This window comes from Taurulus bubalis (assembly GCF_910589615.1).
Source record: "Taurulus bubalis genome assembly, chromosome: 11".
In the NCBI taxonomy this organism is placed as follows: Eukaryota; Metazoa; Chordata; class Actinopteri; order Perciformes; family Cottidae; genus Taurulus; species Taurulus bubalis.
The window spans coordinates 19,420,981-19,446,720 of record NC_136599.1 but is presented as its reverse complement, the minus strand read 5'-3'; the positions used below and the strand labels follow the sequence as shown (position 1 = coordinate 19,446,720).

The 25,740-nt window shown below is 42.5% G+C and overlaps 2 protein-coding genes across 2 annotated transcripts in view; both read left to right on the top strand.

Moving 5' to 3' along the window:
• Nucleotides 1-19,823, top strand: part of prkar2aa (protein kinase, cAMP-dependent, regulatory, type II, alpha A) — a 39,515-nt gene extending 19,692 nt beyond the window's left edge. Inside the window, exons 3-11 of the mRNA XM_079226308.1 lie at nucleotides 8,079-8,114; nucleotides 11,439-11,575; nucleotides 12,911-13,017; nucleotides 15,274-15,415; nucleotides 15,940-16,041; nucleotides 16,536-16,610; nucleotides 16,734-16,799; nucleotides 17,216-17,354; nucleotides 18,495-19,823. Of these exons, the coding sequence (XP_079082434.1) occupies nucleotides 8,079-8,114; nucleotides 11,439-11,575; nucleotides 12,911-13,017; nucleotides 15,274-15,415; nucleotides 15,940-16,041; nucleotides 16,536-16,610; nucleotides 16,734-16,799; nucleotides 17,216-17,354; nucleotides 18,495-18,619 (929 nt within the window). The 3' untranslated portion in view covers nucleotides 18,620-19,823. The remainder of the gene's footprint in view (nucleotides 1-8,078; nucleotides 8,115-11,438; nucleotides 11,576-12,910; nucleotides 13,018-15,273; nucleotides 15,416-15,939; nucleotides 16,042-16,535; nucleotides 16,611-16,733; nucleotides 16,800-17,215; nucleotides 17,355-18,494) is intronic.
• A 4,098-nt stretch (nucleotides 19,824-23,921) lies between these two features.
• On the top strand, nucleotides 23,922-25,568 carry naa80 (N-alpha-acetyltransferase 80, NatH catalytic subunit; the record flags this gene model as incomplete). Its single annotated transcript, XM_079225850.1, has 1 exon — nucleotides 23,922-25,568. One exon carries the CDS (start codon nucleotides 23,922-23,924, stop codon nucleotides 24,735-24,737), a length of 816 nt encoding a protein of 271 aa, XP_079081976.1. The 3' UTR covers nucleotides 24,738-25,568.
• Between the last annotated feature and the right edge of the window lie 172 nt (nucleotides 25,569-25,740).

The window sequence follows — 25,740 nt, the reverse complement described above, 5'->3', positions numbered from 1 at the left end:
GAATGTCTGCCGTTGCTTCCGCACTTTAACCCTCTCGTTGTCTTGGGGTCAAAATGACCCATCAACACACATACATATACACTCGTACACGGGTCATTTTGACCCCAAGACAACGGGAGGGTTAAGTTAGGGTTCATTTAATACTGACTAAACGTGTCGCCGGATATCTCTCTCGTGTGTGTGTGTGTGTGTGTGTGTGTGTGTGTGTGTGCCCAACCATCTCATCCGTTTTACCACTCCGTGGCCATGTTGTTGTAAAGGTGGCAGACATTTAAAGATATTGACATTTGAAGTGGCCACATTCAGGCTGTGGTCTCCCCTCCAGCTAACTGGCTGCTGTATTGACAGGCCGAGCAGACAGACACTCACACACTGAGGCTGGCTGTAAGAGAAATCAATGGAAAACACCAGGCAGGGACAGATGAATTGTTCCTCCGTTTTTTTTTTTTTTTTTTTTTTTTACTAATTCACTTATTCACTTGGTGGGGGGGTTCTCTCTCTCGCTCACTCAATGATTTTCTCTCTTTGTTTGTGTTTGCTTCTCTGCATTTCTTTTCTGAATCACCAGTTATGGAGCACATGCTATAGTCCTCCTATCACCCTGTGTCTGGTTGTTTATCTGCTTCTTTACACATACAACATCTCTAGTTTTCCTGTCCCCTGTCACCCCTTCTCATCTGTCTTTTTGCTTCTTCCCCTCCGTTTGTCTCTCTCTCCCTACCAGTTCTCTTTTCTCTCCATCTGTTAATGCTGTTATGGCAAGTGAGTGGGTGTACAGCTAGAAAGAGAACGTGAGGGGGGGATGATCAGCCACTTGTTACGAGCTGGGTAGCGGAGAAGGGGCTGGATGGCGGCCGAGGAGGGGGAGGAGAAGGGGTGAAGGGGGTAGCGTTGTTATGGCAATGAGATCTTCTTTGTGTTAGGTTTCCAAGGCAACTTCAGGCGTACACTTGATACAGCCACCATGACTACTACCCAACTCCCCCTCTCCCGTTCACATGACTGAAGGAGAGCGCTTCACACATTGCACAAACAAAAGCATGTGCAGGCTTACACACTTTTTTTTTATTATTATGTCCACTTGCTTTGAAAGACAAAACTGTTTTTAATGTGACTGATGGATGAAATCCATGATTGGTTTTCAAATCGGCTCTGGGACTGACACACGGATCAAGACAGTTTATTTCTGCATTTGGTATAAAACGACCTCCGAAAAACCACTCGATGACGTTTATTCACTTTTCTTGATTTTGTATTTATTTAGACACAAACGTGGAGATAATGTGATTGAAGTGATTCACTAGTTTCACATTTGTAAAATGTGGAACCAAGTTAAGAATAGCCCCCCACAACCACTGTATACTTCGACTGTAATGTAGTGTACTAAACAATATAAAGAGTATTAAATGATACGGATTAACTACGGTCTATTAGACCATTATTTTAAACAAATTTCACACACCACATAACAAATCAGGGCCTCCTGCTTTGTTTGGGTCTGTGTGTTCTTCAATTCTGCATTTTTGTTGGTCTCTGTGACTCTTTGCTGCGGTGCCTGCAGCGATCTGACCCTGTTCATGAGTTTGACGTGGATCATAGCAAATCATTTTAGGCAGTTGGGAATGTGTCCTCCTGGTCGGTGGTTATGTTGCAGGTAGTTAGTTTTAGAGGGAAAGGGGATTGTGTTGAAGAAAACAAATTAGTGGAATTAGGAGAGAATGAAACGATCATTCATAGAAATCATGATAACACCTGTGGAAACCTCTTTAAAGTGCCCCGGTGTTGTTGCATGTTTCATTCCAGTTATCACACATTTTACACTGGTTATGTATACTCTAGTAAATGCTAGCCATTTTCTAAATATAAGGGATACATTTATTTTTATATAATATCATAGATGTGTAACAAATACATGTTCTGCTTTAGAGAGATTAGTTAATTATCAGTGATCACAGAGACGGGGAATGACACGCAGCAAAGGCCCACACGCAGCAAAGTCCACGCTAGGGCTGCAACTAACTATTATTTTAATAATCGATTAATCGGTTGATTATTTTTCTGATTAATCGGATAAAAAAAGCAAAAAAACATTCCTTTCCAATCCTTTGTTCAAAAACAGAAGTGACAGTGCAAATTCACAGTGCAAAACATGTTCAGAAAGCACAAACAGGTTGCTCCTTGAACATCCCCGAGCTGTTAATTAAACAAATTAGATTAAAATGGACTAACACTAAAAACATACACATGTATGCTTTACATCTGCCTTTTTACTGTAATTGATCTCCTTGGAGTAGAGGCTGCTTTAGCATACCCTGCTTTATCAATATGTATGAAACACTGGGACAGTAGGAAGCTGTACTGCTCCTCTCACGTCTGTCTGGACCGAAACCTCCAGGCCCAGCTCTGCATCAAGCTGCGCTGCATATAGAGTCCTCTTCCTTAAACTATTTCATTCTGGGCCTCTTACGACCACGAAATGACGTTGTTGACTAAGCCCAACGACGTGATTTGATTCAGTCTACTTTGAGTAAAAAAACAACCTGCAGCCAGATCCACCGGTGTGCCGATTTAACGTTAACGAGTGACAGCGTGAACTGAACCAGACCGGGGGGTTACGGCATGTTTCACCACGTTACGGTTTTTAACGACAATACACAACCCAAACACGTTAGCTAACGTGATAGCAAGCTGACTAGCTTCCATTAAAAACAAGTTTGAGGGAAATGAAGCCGCTGTAGACGCTTAACGCTGGTTGGCCAAGACTCGACACGTCACATCCAAAATGTTCTATTTTTGCTGAGATCACGACTTCAGCGTTTCTCAGTCTCTCACTCCAATGTCAGACACGCTGGCGGCTCTGCGCCGCTCTTTTTTTTTCTTTTCTCCGCGACTTTATGACTGCCGTAATAATCGTGCGACACAACGAATCGATAATGAAATTTGTTGCCAACACTTTTGCTCATCGATTCGTTGTTGCAGCCCTAGTCCACGCCCAGCCGCAAACCGGGTCGGTGGAGTTCATGCTCGGTGCCGTCACCCCTCGGTCGCCACAGGCCCCATATTTTCTTCCCAGTTCTGAACTACCAGATCACTCGTACTTGGATCTGTTTCATTGCTAACTACACTGTTTGCATTGTAGTGCATCCACCAATACTTGACTGGCTTTAGTCACTTTCTCCCCCTGCTAGCAAAAATGCAACTCACAGGAGGAGAAGCAGAAACTGAAAGATGTTGGAATGGATACATTAAGGTCAAAAGAATCAATGTTCATGGGAAAGAATGTATACTGTGAATTTTCAGCGGAGGAAGAGCGGTTTAATTTAGAATGGGAGTCATGGAGAAGAATGAGCACCAGGGAATAGATAGCTGATGACTAATGAGTGGAAGGTTCAGTGATGTTAAAGGATATTATTACTGGATTATTTTTTTAAGACCAATTACTGAAATTTCCGGTAAACTTTATTCATTAGCTTTTTTTTCTTCTTTTTTTTTCAAGTCAAATCAAGTTAAACGCAATACATTTAGTGTGTGGTTGAAACTAGCCTGGCTCCTCTTTCTTTTATTTGTTCTGTCCATACTCTACTTCTATATATGTGCCAGGGAAAAGGTCAGGGTCGGGTCCAAAGCTGTGATTTGGTAGCGGAGGCTCTAGCTGACTCATTTGCCTCGCCGTAAATCTATTATTTTTTATCAGACACAATAGTCTGGTGTTTCATATTTTGGCACCACTCGGCTGGGCTGGCATGAGCAGAGAGTATGAGATGACACACAGGAGGAGAGCTGTATAAAAATAGCTGACTTGATTGCTATTTGGAAAGAAGCCTCACTTAGGGCTGCAAGATAACGGCCAAAATGGTTATCACGATTGTGTAGATCAATATTTACATCATGATTTATTTATCACAATTATTTTAGAGCACTGCTGTCACTTTCACGTTGTGCTACATTCCTGCAAATTAACAAAAGTGAAACTAAAACCTCTTCATTCTCCCCCTGGCTGCCTGTTCAGTTTAGGAAGTGCTTGAGATGATGATGATGACGATGAGCTAATTGTGCATAAAAATGTATTGAGCAGAGGCCATATACCACAGTCTCTCATTTTGTATTGGTCCTCTTTAGCAACCCCTAACAACCATCTTCAAAGGGCCAATGTATATCTGGAGGTTAAGGAGCTAAAGTAAGAAACCAGACTCTAAAGAAGACGCAAAAGAGAAGATGGAGGCAGGGAGAGGAGTCGTGAAACTTTGGGAGCAATACGGGGGAGGAAGGTCTGTTCCTTTTGAGACAACTGAGGGGGCGAGCTATACAATAAATGACAGAGGGGAGGGGTGCTACAGAAACTGAGAATAGTGTTGATCTCATTGGAGTGCGTTACTTCTGCTTGTGTACTGCTTCAGGGTTGACACGTTGAAACGTTAATAGGAAGAAGAAGCTGTGATCTTCTACATGCACATGAAGAATCACACTGATGCAGAATAACATTTATACGTGTGTTGTGTTTTAGCGGCTCGTGATGGGAACTTGCTGTTGGAAAAGGTTGCCTTGTGGTTGTAACAGGTAGAGGCATTTCTTGGTTGCACTGCCACGGTGTGGACTATACGCTGCAAGTACTTGGATGAGGTTAAAGTAAAAGCAAGAGATAAAGGGAGAAAAATAGTCAAAGAATTGACTCAGTTGCCACTCTATTTTGGCTGTGGCTCGTAGATTCGTCTGCCAGTCTCGTTGGCAGGCAACCAAACATGGTTTTGAGATGGCTTTCGATCCTTTAAAAATCAATTGAGTTGTTAACATTAGAGGTCTATAAGTTCTGTCCTGAGACTTGCCTCACAGATGCATATTTGCATGATGCTGATAAATGGACTGTTCTGAAAGACTTATAGGAGAGCAGAGCCTTTGTGATTAGAGACAGTTGAGCCAACTAAAGGATTCATTAAAAAAAAAAAAAAGGATTATATCCCTTTTTCTGACTACTTTTCATAGAATGTAACTTGGGTGTTCATTTGATTCATCTATTTTATAATGTGCAGAGTTCTAAACTTTTGTTAATTCAAAACTGGCTCACTCACTCAGTAGAAAAGGTTTATTTCATAATCTCTACACACAGAAAAGGAAGTCTTGGCCCTGATATCCGCTGGCGACACTAGAACACCACACACACACTTATATCAACCGTCCGATCTCCAGTGCTAAAAGAATTACAATGCATCCCCCTGTTTCAACTGACGTTCAATAACACCAACTATCCAGTCTTGTGAGAAACCAAGAAATTACATGCTGCTGTTATGTTCAGAGCCATTTAACAGCTTGTTTAATGGTCACACATAGTTGTTCTTTGCTGTGATCAGTTAATAGTCCGAAGGTGCGCTGGCCTTGAGTAAGTCCTTTTTAAAAGAACAGTAAAACAAAATCCCTTGCAGCTGTAGTCGAGATCGTCCTGTTGCTTGATCTGTGTTGAGTAATTCAAAGCGTGATCTCCACGGGGAGCGGAGCGTTAAACTCCCCAGGTGACCAGGGGAAAGTTGTGTCTATGTGTGAGTTTCCCCCAGGCTCCCGTCTTCGCAGTCTAGATCTAATGGGCTCTGACAGGATGGTAATGAGATAGTGTGCGTGTGCGCACGCGATTTTGGACTAGCTCTGACCGTGCCGGCTAGTAACAGCCCAGCGTTAGAAAGCAGGTGTTAAGACCCTGACCTCACTCCCTTTGCGCGTACATCAGCCCTGTTCAACTTCAGAAAATCAGGATACTTTTTATAGACGCACCTAAGCGCTGCCCAAGGCCGGAATACTTAAACACCGAATGCAGACAAACACTGCGTTGACTGCGCTATCCCTGATGCATATTCATATCCAGCAGTGTCCTTCCAGACTGCCTCTACTCTGATGAATACTGTCAAGTGCACAGCACTGAAATCGTGATCAGAAATTAAAGTTGATTACAACTTCTGTTTAGACATTTCCAGGAAGCATCCTCCGCCTTGCACAGGATGGTTTTTTTTTTCTTCCTGTGTTTGGTTTGATGTTGTAAGGAACATTTGTTCAAAAAAGGTTATGTCATTGCCTTTCAAGCAAAATTATACATGGATGCTTTATCACGGAATGAGAGCTCCACCTTTTCTTTTTTTGAGAAAACCAATTGTCGGTATGTGACATGATTGCTGACATAGACATTAAAGCCATTGTATTCTATTAATTTGAATTAAGATTAAACTTGTGTATAATGTGTGCTTTTACATGCCTACCACCGTTGGTCATTTACTAGCAAACTGCCCTTTTTAAATCAGCCAAGATGGGCGAGACTCCCCTCGCCCCACGATCTTCCATCCCCTGCCCAAGAGGCCTTTACTCATCAAACTCAGTTGGGCAGAGCCTGCCAAAACAAAGTGAGTCCAAAACCAGCGATGGCATTTGTCTGGATAAGAAGCAGAAAATGGATAAAAGGAACTATACTTTTTAACCCCATATGACTGGTACACACTAAACTAAAAAATAGAAACCCCAAAAACATTTGTTTGCATTGGTTAGTGGTATTTTTTTAATTGTTATTGTTAGGAGTATATTTAGTTTAGGCTGATCACCTTAATATCCTGATACCTGTATGGAATGGATGCTACATATTTCCACAGACCGTCACTCTCAACAGGATGATAAATGTAGGCTATATGCTGTTCTTCCTCGGCTAATATCATATGTAGATGTCACATTTGTGTATGTGATGCTCTGGATTAATGTAATAGGCACGTGGCGTTCTCTAGGGTAAATTTAAATAGATTAGATTAAATAATACCTGAGTGCTAATGTGAATCAACATGAATTGGCACAATGTTTGTGTATTGTTGCTAAAGCGTGTGATTGGCTATGGTCTTTTGTCAGGAAGACATTTAATTTTACAATTACAGGGTCTGACCTAGATGCAAGGTCTGAAAGAGCATATAGCAGGGCAAATATATTAGTAATACAGAGATCTACAGGGGGTCAGAGATTGGGGTCAGCTCCTCAACAGCTTCCTGCTTAAGGAAACACTTCTGTAGGGCAGGTACCGTACCTGCTGTTTGGAGTCCTTGAGCGCGTCATTTTAGAGCAGAGAGACATCAGATGCGCCATCCTGGAGGCTCAGGAATGTCCCAACAGCATCTGAGCATCCAAACATGTGCATTGCAACAGCTTGAGGTTCGCTTGTCTCGTCAAAACATAACCAAACCGTGAATCTCTTTCACCATTTGTAATAAACACAGTCGCTAGGATTAAATATTTAAAAAAATTATGATTTAGCACCTACATATTTTTGGAAAGAAATATTGCTGGTTCAAAAAGACTAATTTATTGTATTTAATGGGCGCGTTTAGGACATGGTGTAACAGATACCAACATAACTGCCAATACCCTTTTCATCGTTTCTTTCTCCTAATACATGATTTATTATCAATATTTCACTCATCTACCCAATAGCTATGAGGGCTCTATTATTAAGTTATTTGTTAATCTGGTCATATCTGTCTGGCTTCAGGCAATCATTGTGAGATTATTGCTGAGTTTGATCATGATTTAGTTTTATTAGTTTTTCACTTTGCAGTAATGAAAAACATGATGCTGCCATTTGTCAGAGTGTCACGCTGGAGGCTGGAGCCGCTGCTCACAGCAGCATTTGTGTGTGTGTGTGAAGAAAATATGCAAATATGCAATTCCTGAAAATACTCTTTTTCTTTCTCAATTTCTCTCTTGACTCATGTTTTCTCGCCCAGTGATTGCACTCTGTCTCCGTTTTTAGTTTTTCTTCACATCTGCCTACATCTTTTAGCATGTGCTACTTTTTATCTCCTCACCTCGTGTTGCATATATCTTGTTTGACTGTCTGTATCGTTTCTCTCTGCAATGCTGGCTGTCACTCTGACACCCTTTTTTCCTTTTAAAAAAATAAATAGAAAAATCTTCTTCGCTACAATTATTGTTATGAACACCGGCTGTTAAGCGTAGATAATAGCAATGCGGATTTCAAAGCAATCACAAAATCGTATTAAATGTCATTATGTAAAAACAATTATGTTAATTTCACCTTTTTGTTTCTCTCTTTCTCTTCATAGCTCCACCACCCAGCAGATTCAGCAGGAGAGTGTCAGGTAAGGTGTGTGTGTGTGTGTGTGTGTGTGTGTGTGTGTGTGTGTGTGTGTGTGTGTGTGTGTGTGTGTGTGTGTGTGTGTGTGTGTGTGTGTGTGTGTGTGTGTGTGTGTGTGTGTGTGTGTGTGTGTGTGTGTGTGCGTGTGCCAGCGCCAGCATGTCTGTGTATATGCATATGTTTGACGTCATGTCCCCTAAGTGTAATCCACACCAGGGACAACTCTGCATACATCACTGCCAAGGTGGCTCAGTGTCTGCGTTATTGTGCGTGTCATGCATGTTGAGGCCGAGCGGCAGACTCACTGATTTGTGCGTCTCAGTTGTTGATGTTTTTGATAATGAGTGTATTCGCAAATGTCCTGGATATAAAACACAGTGTTTGGGATCCCGTGTGACCGCGTTCTCTCCGTTTCTCTTTCGGCATCTGTTGTCTTGTGTGTACGGGGTTTTTTGTTTTCTCACGCTTCTCCGTACCCGTCTGGTGTTTACACATGAGTAATTGAATGTCGTCAGTCGTCACAGAGCACTGCACTTTGATTAGGCGCTGGGTGTGTCTGCTGATGTTTATCTTTACTTCTGTCCTGCTGTCCCTGTTGACCCTACTATCTATACCGTGGTGTCATAAAGGAGTACGTGGTGTTAATATTTACACGTTATCAACTTTGTTGTACGGTTTGTATAGAGATCCTTGTTTTTACGATATGGTTAACAAAGTGGTTTGAAGTGTCTTTGTTGGCAGAAATGTTGTGTGGTACAAGTACACCTTCTTTGTATTGGTAATGTTGTAAGACATACTGATCCTTTTCATGACAACTACAACAAAGATACAGCGTAAATGTGGGGCTCATCATGATTCCCAGAGATGTTACTTCAAAGGTCCTTTTTCAGTTTGCAAGTCGGACAAAGTAGGTTTTGCAGGTGTTTGGTGTTTTCTTGTGGCAACACATTTAACTATTCCTTTTGTCATGAAGACAAGAGAATTTAACTTGGGTTGTTTTTTTCCGTAAAATGCGCAGGACTGGATGTCACAATGATGCACGGAAACAAAGAGGTCCTCGCACATTGTAATGCAATCCAAGACAACAAGTTTTGTAAATCGGATCATTGTAATTTGCTTTGGCACTGTCTGAGAAGTGTTTATTCAACAAGTCTGTAGTGGTACGATACTGGATCACATTACGTTTTAAGGCGTTTCTTTACTTTCAAACTGAGGTTTTAAAGAGCAACTTGACACTCTGCTGATAAGCACGGTTTCATTGCCCTCTCTGTTTGAAAGGATCAGACCTGTTTCGCCGTTCATCACGGCCAGCATCACTCTTGGTGAGTACACACCTGTAAAGCACCACAGCCAGTTGAGAGGTTACACCTCTGCTGGTTGTTAAGCTTCTCTATAAAGCGGGATAATGGTTAATGTAGCGCTAGTTATTGTATTAAATTACATTATCCAGGTGTTTCTGTTTTTCTGGTTACTAAATGTACAGTAGAGTGGAACTAGAGAAACATTTTCAGTGTTATCTATCTATCAGAGGCAGAGTGAACTCTAAACCCAACCAGCATGTATGTAGGTCTTCCAAAGTGCAGTTGTTTACTTGATTCATTACGATCATTAAATCTGCTTATTTCTATTTGAACCTGATATTTCATCATAGAAGGTTTATCTCTAATATCGCATCAATTTTATTTTAAAGTTCAGTTATTCCTTACCCAGTGATCCCAAATATATTCAGCAATATACCTTTCCTTGGTCATTCAGGGTAGAGAAATGTGTATCCACAGAATAACTCTAAAGAGTTGTAGAAAAAACAACTGGAAGGCAGGCTGGAGGTCATTCAAATTCATAGAGTTGCGTCCCAGTGGAAAATGTGAGATCCTGACCTGTCATTGACGTCTCTACGGCTTACGATGTTGTCAACATTACACTGGATGGTGGCTAAAATATGTCCAGGTCTTTTAAATAGTTATCTGAATGTTGTGTTCAGCTAAACTTGTGATGTGGCTTCAGAAAGTGATCCGTTTTTACAATCCTCATCCCAAATCACACAGAGACACGCACTCTAAATTCAGGCAGGCGGACGGCATCAACGTTTTTGGGAATCAGGGTTTTCTCACATAAGAAATGTATGGCCACAGTCACAACTACAGTTTATTTTCTTTGGCCTAAAAAAACAAAACAGGGTGCAAATGACGACTTGATTGAATATTTTGACTTTGATTCAATCACACTGCCCTGCTACAAGTGAACGTGTAAACAAAACACACGCAGACTCACAAGAAGTGCATATATTGGCAGGTGTTTTGGTGTCCTGTCGTCCTGCCAGGGATAGATGGAGGTGTTGGCAGCTTGGCGGAAACAAAACACAAAACATTGGATTCCTGCAACTTAAGCTAAGCATGATGGCACTCTCCGCCTTATCATATTTTAATGACATTCACGAAGAACACACAAAGCTGATTATTTATGCTAACATCTGCGTCCTCATAAGAGCCTTGTGTTTTGGGGGCGTATCTTGTCCTTGGTTCAGATAATGTTCTCACGCTTAATTAACTGCATCACATTCTGGTCTGTGGAGCACGGAGGCTCAAATTTGAACAGCTTTTTATTTGCTCCATTGTATTTACCTGCTCGATCAAGCAGAACTAAAGGAGTTGGCGTGTTGTAGCTCCAGAGGCCACACTGCTCCAAACATGACTGGTATGAATGCTGGGAGATAAGACGTTACTCTCACGGTTAACAAACACTCGCACAGACTTCCAGGTGTTTTGTGCTCAATGTCATGCGAGAAGTGGAGTGTGTCACTGCACAGTTGGGAGATGCAAGGATACATAGTGACAATTTGAAATGACCTTGTCAGTGTTTGTCAGCCATTGTGATGAAGCATGTCGCTGTGGGTGTCATTTCCCTTACTTTTGGGCTCCCTCTGTGTCCTGCAGTAATGATGTTCTCTCCCCCCTTCTCCTGGAGGCCAACGCCTCATTTCGTGTGATACAATATCTTCGTGTGTGTCCGTGTCCGCCCGTGCAATCTGTCCACCTTCCATCAAAATATGATATGACTGACATTTCAAACTGCATCTCCATGCTTTAAAGTCGTTTTGCGAGAATGATGGACATCTGCGTGGAATTTGCAGACATTGTATTTAGATCAGTGGAGAATCACAATAAGTGTGGGTCACTGCTTTAATGACACAAGTCACGGCACGGTGTACTACTTGTTTCCCTAACCACAAATATAGTGGTAGTGTATGTTTGCTCAGTCTAGTTTCAGTGTAATCAAACAGGACATGTCAGTGCAATGTGTAAAGTGTGTTCACATGTTCTCCCTCCAGTGTGTGCGGAGGCATTCAACCCAGACGACGAGGACGAGGACACGGAGCCCAGGGTGGTTCACCCAAAAACAGATTTACAGCGCTGCAGACTGCAAGAGTCCTGCCGAGACATCCTACTGTTTAAAACACTAGAACAGGTAACTCACTGACTCACACACACACACACACACACACACACACACACACACACACACACACACACACACACACACACACACACACACACACACACACACAAAGAAACATGTAATCACGCTAACGCATTATTAGCTCACAGCTTCAGTGACGGCTTGTGTCATGTATGACAGAATCTGCATTTTTTTTTTTTTTTAAGGTTTCCACTCATTTATTCAGGTTTCCCCCTTTTTAATTAGTCACCTCAATAAAGATCCTTAAATATAAAAGTCACATCAACACATTTATTAAACTTTTGCTGAGTGACCAGAGAAATATATATACCTATTTGATAATGTATACTATACAATGGAGTGCGGTAACCCTGTTGTGATATATACAATGTGTGTATGTGTAGATGGATAGATTGATTAAATGCAATGCCTGGCTCCATCCTACAATATATACTTTTAAGTTTCCTTTTGGGCACTGATTTAATAGACTACATTATACAGTAGGTGCTTCATATATTTTGGCACTTTGGCTGCAAGGAAAGCGTCCATGTTTAATAAAAGCAGTATTAATAGCAGACGCGTTGCATTGGATCTACTTACAAAGTGCAGGGGTTTCCCTCCTGGTCACTCAGGGTACAACATCACATTACTCTCCTCAGGATCCCCACTTGAAATCATCTGCTCTCAGGGCAGGTGAGATGATAAATCGTTACAAAAACACAGTTTACCAAATGAACAGTCGAGAAAAGGGACAAAGAAGTACATGGCCCAGTACAATCTCCACTCTGCTCGTCTTATTGCCTGGAAATCTAAAGTCATAGAAGCCCATGTTACTATATTACTATATTCTTATTGTGTGCTCGTTTTTTGGTCTGTTACAAAACCACTGGGCTTAAACGCTACTATATTTTGTCATGGATTGTCTGGCCTGTTTTGCAAAAAGCAATTCCAAAAATCATATGTCTGATTTGTCCACGTTTGTTTTGGCTTAAATTAATTTTAAACCTATTTCCGTTTCCATTGTGAACCATGTAGCACTTGGCATCTGCTCTGATAAATCTATGTCATTATGATGCATTTAAACCCCAGTGACAACAATATTTTACTGACATTGCATATCCTGGTAAAACATGTGCACAACATGAAGAAGTTGTCCAATCTTCTTTCTCTTGTGTACTTTCCCTTCGGGGATAATTTAACTTTCATCTCGCTTGGGAGCAGCACTCGCATGAGCTGGAGGCCATTTTGAGCTGCTAGTTGAACTCCAGACACACACTTCAACTGTTGCTCCTTCTTTCCTCGTGTCATTTGTGTTTGATGTCCTTCCCCTTTACCCCCATCCAGGAGCAATTCTCGGAGGTGCTGGACGCCATGTTTGAGTTACGGGTTCAGCCCCTCGAGCACGTCATTGACCAGGGCGACGATGGGGACAACTTCTACGTCATAGAGAGGTATGAGTCGACACTCGTGCTGGGTCAATTTGATCATTCAAGCGCTGCCCATTTGTCTTCGCAAGCTTGGATGACAGAAAGGCTCGACAGTTACTGCAAAAACGGCAGACGAAGGAGAGGATGATGCCTGCGCGTTTTGTGTGTTTGACACGTATCTATTTATTTGTTACACTGAAAGACTAGGCAAAATGTAACCGCTCGTATTATGTAAAACCCTGTATAAATTATACACAGAAGTAAAAATAACAGACACCATCAATTGTAGCCTAAAAAAATACCATACTTTTGAATCTGACAGTATTAAAAAGGAACAATTTTAAAAGTATATGTTTCTAAAACATTTTAATTTGTATTTGAATGCATTAAATGATTGCGTGGACCACTTAAATATCTGCAACATTCTGCTGGTCTTTACAGTTTGCTTTGTCAAAGCTCCACCGTTTATGATCATGATGGTGCGCCCATGTATACAGTACCTATGAAGGCGGTGTGTACTTTCCCTGCCGTGTTGCTAATGTAAACTGTTGCTGTGTACGCAGTCCTTTTACAGGACAGGTTTGGTAGCCCGGGCTGGAATACAATGTTTAGTTGCAGGATCATTTAGTATTGGTCTCCTTGTTATACTGTCCTTGTTTGTAAAAAGAAAGAAATGAAAACATTGTAGATTTGAATGTTAAATTTATAGTATTTAGATAATGGAGGCAACTTTTGATAAGCCTCACTAATGATCCCTGAAACTTCACTGAGAGGAATTAACATGTCTTTGTTCACCAGCTACAGCCACGTACATTACTTTACTCACCCAATTAGCTTTTTCCCCCTAGAAAAGGACCTCAAGACGGCCATTTTTAATCTCTGTTTTGGCTAGTCATTGTTTATCCCACCCTGGCCTCCTTTTTTATTCCTGGCATGGCGCATATCAGTTCAGCACAGTGGTTTAGTTCCACTTGTTGTGTGCTATCATTCAATCTGCACACACGTTCTCGCAGCTTGCTCCCTGTACACGAGCTGTCCGATGACCTTTAGGAGCAGCGCGCCTGCCTGGTCATATACTATCCAGGGATTTTCCCTGGCCTGTAAAAAGCGTAGGTGGTAGCTAATGTCACCAGCAGGGTGTGGTGTGAGCATGGACACACACAGAGACGAGAAAGAAAAGCAGGAAAGAAAACAGGACAGAGTAACACATTGTTTTAAATGTTTTCCTTTTTGTATTATGGAATTTAATCATACTTGTACACCTCCTCAGCATTTCTCTTAACGTATCGTAACCATTGCAATCAACTTAAACAGGGCTGTCTGCTGTCGGCCAACTCAAAAATTATACCTGCTAACGATTTTATGAGGCTGAAAAGGAGATTGAAAGTGTATCTGTCCCCTCCAGTCATCTAGCTGTCCTGTGTGCTGCCTTGTGGTCAGAATCACCCTTCACGAACCCGAACAATCATGTTCTGAAACTGGAAATCACTCACTCATACTTGTTGTGCATCATGTATTAATATTCACAGCTGTCACACCGACTTCGTCCCTTTTCAATAAAGGATTTTATGCGGTGTCTTAACCGTGCTCAGGTAGCCGACATCACAAGTGGTCATTGTCGCCATTGTCATGGTAATCCAGTCAAACTAAGTTAATACTAATACACCAGCGACGAGGGTTTTAGCCCCTCTACGCAGCAACTGGGAGGACAGGCTATCTTACAAAATGACTGGTTAATCCCTCTGAGCAACAACGCTGCAAATTACCTTCCCCAGGTTTAATCCTCGTACACAGAGAGAGGGAGCGAGCCGCTCTGCTGGAGTATTACCATCGATCAGAAACGTACACGACCATGATGACAAACACATTTTGATGCTGTAAATGCAGATGTCCAACAGTGTTTACTGCTCTCAGCCACACCTGTTGTCACAATTTGCAAACGTATGAATCCACTGTAATAGAAACATGCACACAATTACACACGAGTGCACCGACAAAAACACAGTCAACGATTTGCTCACCCTGTCTGCCAAACTAACACAGGGTCCTGCCCAGAGGCCACAGATAAGCTGTAATTAGATGTCTATTTAAACCAGTCAGTAGGTCGATAAACAAAACACTGATCACCTCTTTTGGCTCAATCGCATGAATCTAATTCATTCTAGTTCTAGTTTTTTCCGTGTTCCCTTTTGGATTTTTGTCTCTTTTGGATTCCCCCATTTGCTGTTTTTTTTGTTTGTCTCATTGTTTGTCCCTAACTCTCTGCCTCTCTGTCTCCAGGGGGATTTATGACATAATGGTAATGGGAGCCACGGTGGGTCAGTATAACAATAAGGGCAGCTTCGGGGAACTGGCACTCATGTACAACACGCCACGCGCCGCCACCATCGTCGCCACCGAGGAGGGGGCGCTATGGGGACTGGTAAGAACGCAGACCAACGCACATGTGGACAGCATTTGTAGATCGAGATGCAATGTGACACTTGATGACTGTAAAATACTGTCAGAATGCCCCAATGTAAAACACACATTTCTGTCTGAGTAGACTGTCTAAATACCTGGATTTTTTTATTGTTGTTGTTATTATTATTATTTGTAAATCATAAATTATCCAATTTGCTAACCAGATAAATTCAGTGGCATTTCCATCTCTGACCTTTTTGTGACTCTAAAAATCTCTGTTTTGAATAGTTTCTCCCGGGAGTGTTCTCTTTAGGGTTGCATTGTAAGCAAGTTGGGTACAGTTACCAACTACAGCTCATTGAGCTGCTCAGACGCCTTAAGAATGGAGTCCTGTTATCTGAATGGAGTCCGATTCTGCTCCGATGGTTCGTGCTGCTGCAGCGCCTCCTGGTGGCCGAGCACAGGACGACCAGGAGTCCTCCCACAGTCGGAGAGGATCTATCTTTTAGGAGGTGTTTGTTTACTCGTGTTTGTTCTCCCTAGGACCGTGCCACGTTTCGTAGACTCATTGTGAAGAACAACGCAAAGAAGAGGAGGGTGTACGAGACTTTCATTGAGTCCGTGCCCTTACTCAAATCCCTGGAGGTGAGTTTAGTGGTTGTGAGCTCGTTGGAAAGAAATCCTCTCACTGGCTCCAGTTGTTTTGGTCCCTCCCCCCTTCCCCTCTCCGTCACAGGCTCTTTTTCAGAGTCCCACTACACAGTATTTGTTTATTCAATCGCATCACATGTGAAGCCAGACATCTAGCTAACGGCGAAATACCAGCCAGTTTATGAAGGAAGAAGCTCTGTTCTACACTCAGTAACATTCTGTATGTTTAGTTCAGATGACGGCTGTAAAATGTTCTTTCTTAGGCACACATGAACCTTCTACAACACTGTGCTTGATGAACGGGCAGAGACCCTTTAAAAAAAAAAAAAAGACGAGAAAGACATTGAGGGAGGGAAGTCTGAAGAGGAGTTTACATGGCTGTTCTCTGCCTGCATAGTCAATGAAACACTTCTCTCTGCGTCTTACATTTATCGTATTATTTTTCTCCCCTCAACCTTCCTGTCTTCCCGCGTATTTATTTGCTGCAGGCAAACGAGAGGATGAAGATTGTGGATGTTTTAGGATCGAAGCAGTTCCCAGAGGGTGAGCGCATCATCACACAGGTATGACACTGGAAAAAAACTGATGTGGTTTTATACAGCAATAAAATGTTAAAGATTTCAACATACAAATACAGTACATAACTACCTTTACATGTATTTATACCCTTCTTTCTTTCTCCTCAGGGAGACAAGGCTGATTGCTTCTATATAGTAGAATCTGGGGAGGTCAAGATCATGATGAAGAGTAAAGTAAGCTGCTCCTCACCTTCATTTCTCTATTTCACCACAGGGTGAATTTATTTCACCGTGTATCCCTCAAACCTTCCTGTCGAATACATGTCCCTCTACCCGTTCTACTGTACATATTGGCAGCAGCATTGCTTCAGCTGTAAATAATTGGTTGGGGGAAAAAAGTACAAAAGGAAGAAAAGATTCAGCCACTCTTAGGCTGATAAATATTCTACAAAGATTTCCGTGCAGAGCATTCTGACACCCCACACTCCCCAGTAGAGACCACCCGAGTACAAAAGTGCTTCCTGGTTTTGCCTGACAACAGCGGGAATGAGAAGGGTCTGCTCAGACGCTGGTTGGGAGGTGGGGGGAGAAAAAGAAAAAGAGGTGCTCAGTGGTTCCTAACCGTTAATCCTCTCCTCTCTTCCCTGCAGACGAAGGCGGACCATGCAGACAATGCGGAGGTGGAGATAACGCGCTGTAGCAGGGGTCAGTACTTTGGGGAGCTGGCCTTGGTCACTAACAAGCCCCGGGCCGCCTCAGCCTACGCAGTGGGCAGTGTCAAGTGTGTGGGTAAGACGAAATACACTCCGACACACTCGTTTAACACATTTGTCAGCATCCTTGCTAATGATGGTGGAGTCAGATGTGTGTTTTAAAGAAGCTTTGTTTCAATGTTAGATTTCCATTAATACGAGGGAACTTCATCTAAAAATCACTTTATGGGATTATAATCAAATGACATTTTCATTTAATAAGCATAAATGTAAACCACTCAACGTCCCAACAATGTCTGTCCTGCTAATTGCACTGTTACAAGCAGTTTGTCATGAGATATCAAGTGGCATTTTAGTTTTTGATGAATTCCCAGTTGTTGTTTGGCTCGTCAACACCTTGTATTTTTTTGTTGATTAAAGGCTGTTCAGTAATTGTCCAGCCCTTTAAAGTAGATGCACTACTTCAGGCTCTCCAGTGGATGAGCAGCTCTTCACTTTTGAAAAATGAACACAGGATTTGTTAAGCTGAGTTTCTCTGTCAGTTCTATTCCCTCCCTTGTGAAATCAGAATCTCTGAATCAGAAGTGTTTGTCAGGTACGTTGAACATACGAGGAATTTGAATCAGTGAAAGGGTGCATAACAATAAACCTAGGCATAAAATACAAAGAATACATATTCTTCATGCTAATTGCACCGCTTTATTTGTCTATTCACACAGGTTTTCTATGTGTCAGTCTCCCTTTATTTGCGCCCCCATTTTCTCCCCACGCTCTTCCTGTCAGTACACTCACCGTCCTGTCTGTCCTGTTCAGCGTAGCTTCTGTTTACTGTACTAACAGTATAACAGCCTCCCATCCAACAGTTGTTCAGATATAATGTATACCGTCTGTTGTACTCCTATCGTTCTGCCTGTTCTGTTACAGATGTAGAAGATGAGCAAGACTTCAAGGGTTCTCTGAGCTCCTGTGAGGACATTTAAGATGGGACCAGCAATGTGTCTCTACCTGTATCTGACACATGTCAAAGCACAGATTTAAACCATCTGCTTAAGTTAATGTTTGAGGATTTGACCTCGAAAGACACCAGGGTTTAGATGTATTTTTTTGGTGTGCTGTCCAGTGGATGCTCTGTAAGGACTAGGCTGTGTTTTGGCAACTAAGATGACTCCACACAGACACACCTGACGCTCTCTTCTCTCTTTCTCTCTCTGCGCAGTAATAGACATTCAGGCATTTGAGCGCCTCCTGGGTTCCTGCAAGGAGATCATGAAGAGGAACATCACCCACTATGAGGAGCAGCTGGTGGCCCTGTTCGGCTCCAGCATGGACCTGAGAGACTGAGCCTCCCACACCACCCTCTGTGCCTTCTATTACACACACAGACACACAGACACACACACCGACATATGTCCTCTCTCATATCATTCAGTGGGCATACAGACTCATAATAAGCTTTACATGGAGTGTACAAACAAATGAGGAATTGTTCTTGGCTCACCTGCAAGTACATAAAATCCACACAGTATGAGCACGCACACACGTACGTACATTAACACCTATGTAGGCACTGAGAGACGCCCACTTCACTTAGTCTGCTCATCCTCATGCACATACTAGTTCAACACACTCATTAATAAGCAAGCACGCGCACACACACACACACACACACACACACACACACACACACACACACACACACACACACAGAGAGCAAGCTAAATGCCACACACCTCATTGCTTGAGCCAGCTTTAACCTCTCAGAAGGAATGTCTTCGCTGCAGGTAACTCAGTGAAAGGACATAAGATACACACCCATCTTCATCTGTGCAGGCTTTGTATTCACATGAGCTTACACACAACTTAAAGTTGTTCCAACAAGCCTCATCAAAGGACACATTAACACACACAGGTACAGATACACATATGCTCAAAAACATATAGGCAACCACACTTGCAAAAACGGACACATTGTGGTAAAATGGAGACAAAAAACTTTTAAAATCTCTGAAAAGGAAAATAATCAAAATGCAAAAAAAGAGAGAAAAGTTTAACGAAGACAAATACGTTTTAGAAATGTTTTATGAAGTTGAAAAAAAAATGAAAACAGAAGCTTTGATAAAATATTATTTAAATAAAAAAGTGTTTCCTCTTTGGGAGGCCGGGGTGCAGAACTTTGTGAGCGCACTCCATTTCTTCCTCTACTGTTGTTGATTGAGTTAAGTTAGTGCTGGTGATTATTACAGTACCACAGAAGAAGCAGTGAAAACAATAAAAACCCTACGTTTTCTGGGCCATTGTTATTCTATCGTTGATGCCACACTTCATTGTATTGAATTAATTATTAATGTATTGTTGTTATATATTCATTTATTATTTTTTTGTTTTACTTTGACCAATTATTTTCAAATTCACCATCTCTGACAAAATGTAAAAACACAAAAAAAAATTCTAATAAAAAAACATTAGTCCTTATTTCTCCTTGATTATCCTTGAATGAGTTGTCCTGGATAAAAAAACTGAAAAAAGTAAATAAACAAACATTTTGTTAAAAGTCTTGCCTCTTTGTCGAATTTCTTCTGAAACTTGAATGTGGTAACTGTTATTTGAGGATTCAGCCTGTAAATGGTCAACATAACAGAATATCCCTTGCAACTCAACAGCCTTGCAGTAAATAGTGTTAAGCACACAATTCATTATTTATTGACTGTCAAAGCCGTTTGTGCCATAAAGCTAATATCCTGTGTGACTGTTGGTGAGGGTTTATTTAAGATAACCGTTGTGCTCTTTTAATGTGGTTTTATTGTGTTTGTGAATTTCCTCGTAATTTTTCAAACTTTCTCGAGGCCACTTTTACTAGATTTTGCAGCTACCGGCCTGACCAGCCGCTCCAGCAGTAATTACTGTCGATGTCAGAACCATTTATTCGCCAGGTATGTTTACACGAACAAGGATATTTTTCTTGGCGGAAGGTGCATTACATTAGGCGAGACAATCAACAACAGTGCAATAGATATTAAATTAAGTATAAGATCAAGTGTTTGTATGTATGTCATAAACCCGCTTCAGAGATGAATCACTTTGTTAAATAGTGGTATGTTCAAGCTTCAACAGAAGTCTGATAATTAGTGTGTAATGCCTAACGTCAAAATATGATGATTGTGGTTTATTTTATAGTAATATTAGTAATCGCACTCCCATCCGCGAGGTGGCGTACATGACCTGTTAGACCAGTAAGAGGACCTGTATCGTTTTCCTCCTGTGAGAAGGCGGCGTTCACTCGCTTTTAGAAACTGACCGTGGAGCAGACACCACTGACGGATATCTGCTGTTGTCTGGCGGTGCAAGAAGTTAAAACCGACCACAGGTCAGATGTTAGTCAAACACGATCACTGCATTGGCGGAGGAGCGCCGACGACGAGCCTGCGAGACTAAAGATGTAGGTAACGTTACTGTGTGGCGAGAAACGAACACGAATGGAGAGTTCACCGCTGGTGAACAGTAAACTCGCAGTTCCTCCTGATCTCTAACAAATGTACCTGCTTGTGCGGCTAACAGTAAGCTAATGAGCTAGCTAGCACGCAGCACTGACTTCCACCGTCACGTTGTGGTATTTCCTTACATGGAAGTGGACTAAAGTGTCTCCAGGGCGATTACTCTCTTGGTACATTTAATCTTTGGTTCACAGTTTTAGCGAAAAGTGGAGGGAAAGTAGCGCAAACCTTGAGGTGTAACTAAACGCTTCACATCCCTAATTCGTTCAAACGTCACCAAATTACAATTTCATCCATTAAAAACATGTATTCTTGAACTAAAGACATGTTCCAAATGTAGGGGCGTGTTCGCCATGTTCCCACAATGCATAGCGCGCCAGTCTCCGTTTTATGCTTAACTATTTACACTTATATTTCACTCGAAACGTTGCGATACGGTTACTAGACAATATAAACACGTTGTCTTATTTTCCTGCACGACTTTATTGTTATTTACAGCTAAACTATTATTTGTGAAACGTAACAGAGGGAGGTGTGACGAGGAAAGGGGTCCGGCACTCGCTCGCCCCTTCAGTATCACTCTAGTTTCTCTTCAGAGCGCATAAATCTTTCGCCTTTTACTAAAGATTTCCGTGGAGAGGAACACTATGAGTATTATCTAATTTTTTGATGCCCTGCTTTATTGCGGGGCTTCCTCATTTGTTTAACAAAAAAACATTCATATCTGAGTGTAGTAATATAGATTAGAGTTATTCTGAAGGGGGGCAGTGTCTTGAAACATAGGATAGATATTATTGGAATATAACAACAATGTGGAATAAAACATTACCCTCCACGATTCTGCAGCAGGTCAGCGTGGTGCTACTGGCTACCTGGAGAGGACACACAACAAGTTATATTGGAAAAAACATTACTCTCTCAGGAGTCCTTAAGTGGAAGCTCAACTTGTCTGTAGCCACGCTGACATGTCACAGTAGGAAGAGCACAGGTGTCCTAAAATTAATAATGAATTAAAAATGGCTGAGTTCCATTTAGCTGCTGGCTTAGAGCGACGTTGGAACGCAACCGAGCCGTTGGTAATGTTATTAGTAACACCTGGGCTCTCTCCACTGTGACATGTCTGCTGTGATAAAGACTCCTCAGTTATCTCATCTGGCAGTTTCCTGTTGCATCTTTTCAACATCCTTTTTTTGGTAAATGTTGCGAGAATGTGCAATCGCAGTAGTCGGCAGTAACGCGTTCGGAGCTGTTTCCCAGGCGTTTGGCTTCAGCTTTTCTCTCCCGGTGAGTCAGTATTTTTCAATTGTTGATGGGTTTTTACTCAGTTTTTATTTCTGCATTACTAAAAAAAGGAATCCCAGGCAACTTTTTTAGATTTGTATTGTTTTCTTTCTTTGAGGATTTACAAACTGGAAATAGAGAAACTCCTCAAAGGATTTTTCCTTTTCATGTACTAAAATGAAGAATATAAGCGACACGGACATGACAATATAAGGACACGGATTAGCCTGAATAATTTGCAAACAAAAGCGGCAGAAACCAGTACACTTTGTGGATGTCCTCACTGCCTTCCAGATCAGCTTTCTCAAGAAACCGTGTAGAAAGATGTGTTGAGCTAAAAGACTACTTCCCCATTCAGACTGATGAGAAGCGGCTCAATACACATCTCAAATACGTATAAGAAGAGGCGAGGATGCAGTATTTTACGTTCACCACTCGTGTATAAGAACAGTTTCATTCTCATCCTTTTCTTTCTACTCAATATCAGCTTTCCGTCCACAGTTCTACCCACTTGCATCAGTCAAAGCTACAGTGATGCAACAGGTGTTGATCATAGAGTTACTGCAGAAAACTAAAATACAGAAGATTCCAAGTTGTATTCCTAAATCAGGCACCATGGTCTCGACCTGTCGGCATCCTCCTGATGCAATTACAGATGTGGACAGCAAAGCTGCAGCCAGTTACAGTAGGAGTCAGAGGATGGATGACTACAGTCCGTACTACATGAGGGCTGATTGGACTAAAAGCTCTAAGCAACAGATCTGTGATCATCAATGTGAGCCATCATCAATTCATTCTGCTGAGGCTGAATTTGAACACGCACGACGTGTTCACAGGCGCACAATTGAAACATGCAGGGTGAGAAAAAAGTTTATGTTTAGATGAGAAGTGTGACTTTATCTTGACAACTATGGCTAACAGCAGAGGGAAGCTGTAGGTGGACATTAATGAATAAGCACACACACACACACACACACACACACACACACACACACACACACACACACACACACACACACACACACACACACACTCAGCTCAACTTCCCTTTCTCAGTGTTGGCAGCAGTCCTCTGTAACTCATGGTTGGTAGATGGCAACAACGTTTTGCCACAAGTGATTATAATGATGATTTATAATGAAGTTGATTAAAGGATAGGCCAATAATCTATTGGTTCTTAGTCTGAAACAATGTTAGACTGCATACCTTTTGGGTTTTGAACTCTTGGTTTGAACAAAACAAGCAATTTAAAAATGTCATTTATTAAATGAATCGTCAGATTATTCGGTAATGAAATGAATAGTCGCAGCTCTCCTTTAGAGCTCAGTTGGATGGTGGGTTTGATGACTGACGGCTCCTCTGTAATCTAAGGAGACTTCACTCCTGAACACGACCCCTCCAGCAGCTTCCACTAGCAGAGACAGAGGACGGAACAGGGAGCATAGGGGGAGATCAACACTATTTTTTATCCTCATGCGTGTGTCTCCTCTTACAGCTGAGCTAAAGACGATTACACGGGTGATGCACGGGTGTTGCTGTCAAGACGATGAAAGTCTGGTTCATCTGTCGGATCTATTACAGAAACAATGACTTGAGCGTCCATGTCGTGTTTTTCACTGGCAGGAAAGCACATCTTTGCTCAATCCGACCTCTTCCTGGCTCAGACTGTGATCAGACTGTGATCAGACTAACCACAGAGTGGAGGAGCCGCATGTTCAGAACTAATTCTAACCTCTAGATTTTACACTCGGCCGTAGGAGTTGAATGAAGACTGACTTTAGTTCCACCCTGATCGCCACAGGTCACCAGCGTCGACCGATGGCGAGTCGCGTCCCGTCTCGACGTCAGACCGATGTGCCCGTGAGCTCCCGATGACGGATGGAGAAGTTCAAGACTTGAAACGACCAGAGAAGATCCGCGCGGTCCCGATCCACCGCCGTCCGGACCTGCTGGCTCCCTGCGCGGACCTGGTCAACTCCGAGTGGCGGAGGAGCCGGGCCGCCCGGGTCCACTCCCTCCAGAAGTCCTGTCCCGACTTCCCCGTCTGCCTGGTTCTCCTGCGGGACCACGGAGAGACGGAGCGGCTGCTCGGCCACGCCCGGCTGTCCCGGGTCGTGGGTCACGGCGGCAGCCTGTTCGTGGAGTCGGTGGTGGTGTCCGACGCGGAGCGAGGGAAGGGCTACGGCCGGACCCTGATGGAGGAGGCCGAGCGCTACGCCCGGAGTGGAGGGTTCACGCGCCTGTGCCTGACGACCCACGATAAGCAGCACTTCTACTCCCACCTCGGCTACGCCCTGTCGGTGCCGGTGCAGAACGCGGGCGCCATGGCGGCGTTTGTTCCCATGGAGATGCTTTTGAGGTTCTCCCGAATTCAGAGTGAAGAAGAGATGAACACACAAACACGGACCAGGATTAATGTTCAGGTACCACAAGGGGGTGCTTGTGTTGTGGGGTCACCTCCACCTTCTGGTTTACATACTCCTCCACCACCACCACCTCCTTCCATCCCGCCTCCTCCTCCACCACCTCCTTCCATGCCTCCTCTTCCTCCTCCTCCTCCTTCCATCCCTTCTGCTCCACCCCCTCCTCCTCAGTCTGCAGGTCAGCTTGTAGTTCAGACTCTGACTGAAACTCCCTACAGAGATGCCAGAGGAGTCCCCATCTATTGGATGCACAAAGACATTTGACGAAGACTCGGCCGGATACAGTTGGGAACTCATCCCCTCACATTACATGTGTGTGGCTCATCCCGACAGGAACACTCGTACAAACACATTCAGCACATGTACCATCAATGGTCTCTCAGACACACAGACGAGTGCGATACAGAAATGTTTTATTAAACCAAAGAAACACAAAAACTACAACAACCTGAACCTTGGTTGCAGTTTGGATCCACTCAACCCTTGTTTTCACTTCCAAATAACGAGTTTACGTTAAACTGAAATGATTGTTCTTGCTGTGGAGCGACTGTGTTCGTCCTGGGCCGCTGTACCCACAATGCAGCAGTGAGTCAAATATAAATGTGGGCCAGCACTGAGACCGTGAGATGAGACGAGTAAACCTAAAGCCTCAAGGTCACATGCACTGAGAATACATTTTTTGGGTGAGGAAGGAAACGGTAACAATTTGAATATGAACAATATTTTCATATTGGTAGATACTGGATTTTATTGGTGAGGAGAGGAGTAGATGTAGTTTAAATAATTCATAACTACTGAATTGAACTGTTGTGTCTGGAGGAAATCTTTTGAAAGAGCTGGGATTGGGACAGTACAGGGTTACTGTGAAAGCTCAGTAAAGGTCATTTAGAAAGAAAAAAGCAAACATACTTTGGCTCATCTAAACAACCAAACATTAGTTTTGCCCTTTGAGCAGCTCTGCTACATCTGCTGCTAATACATTATGACACTGCAATGTTTGTTTTGAATGTGCCTTGTTTAAGTGCCCGGGACAGTTCTAAAGACCTGTTTTATGTGACATAAACTGACCTTAAAAAGCTTTTAAATCATGAAAAATTCTGTGAAATAAAGAGATTTTTTTGAAAACATATTAATTTGTCTTTGCTTTTCCATATTATTGCCTGTCGGGATTTTAATATTACAATAAACTCTTAAAATGGTGTATTTGATTTTCCATGAAAACAGTCATGCGTTCATTAGACCAAGATGTTCCTCATCAATGAATCTC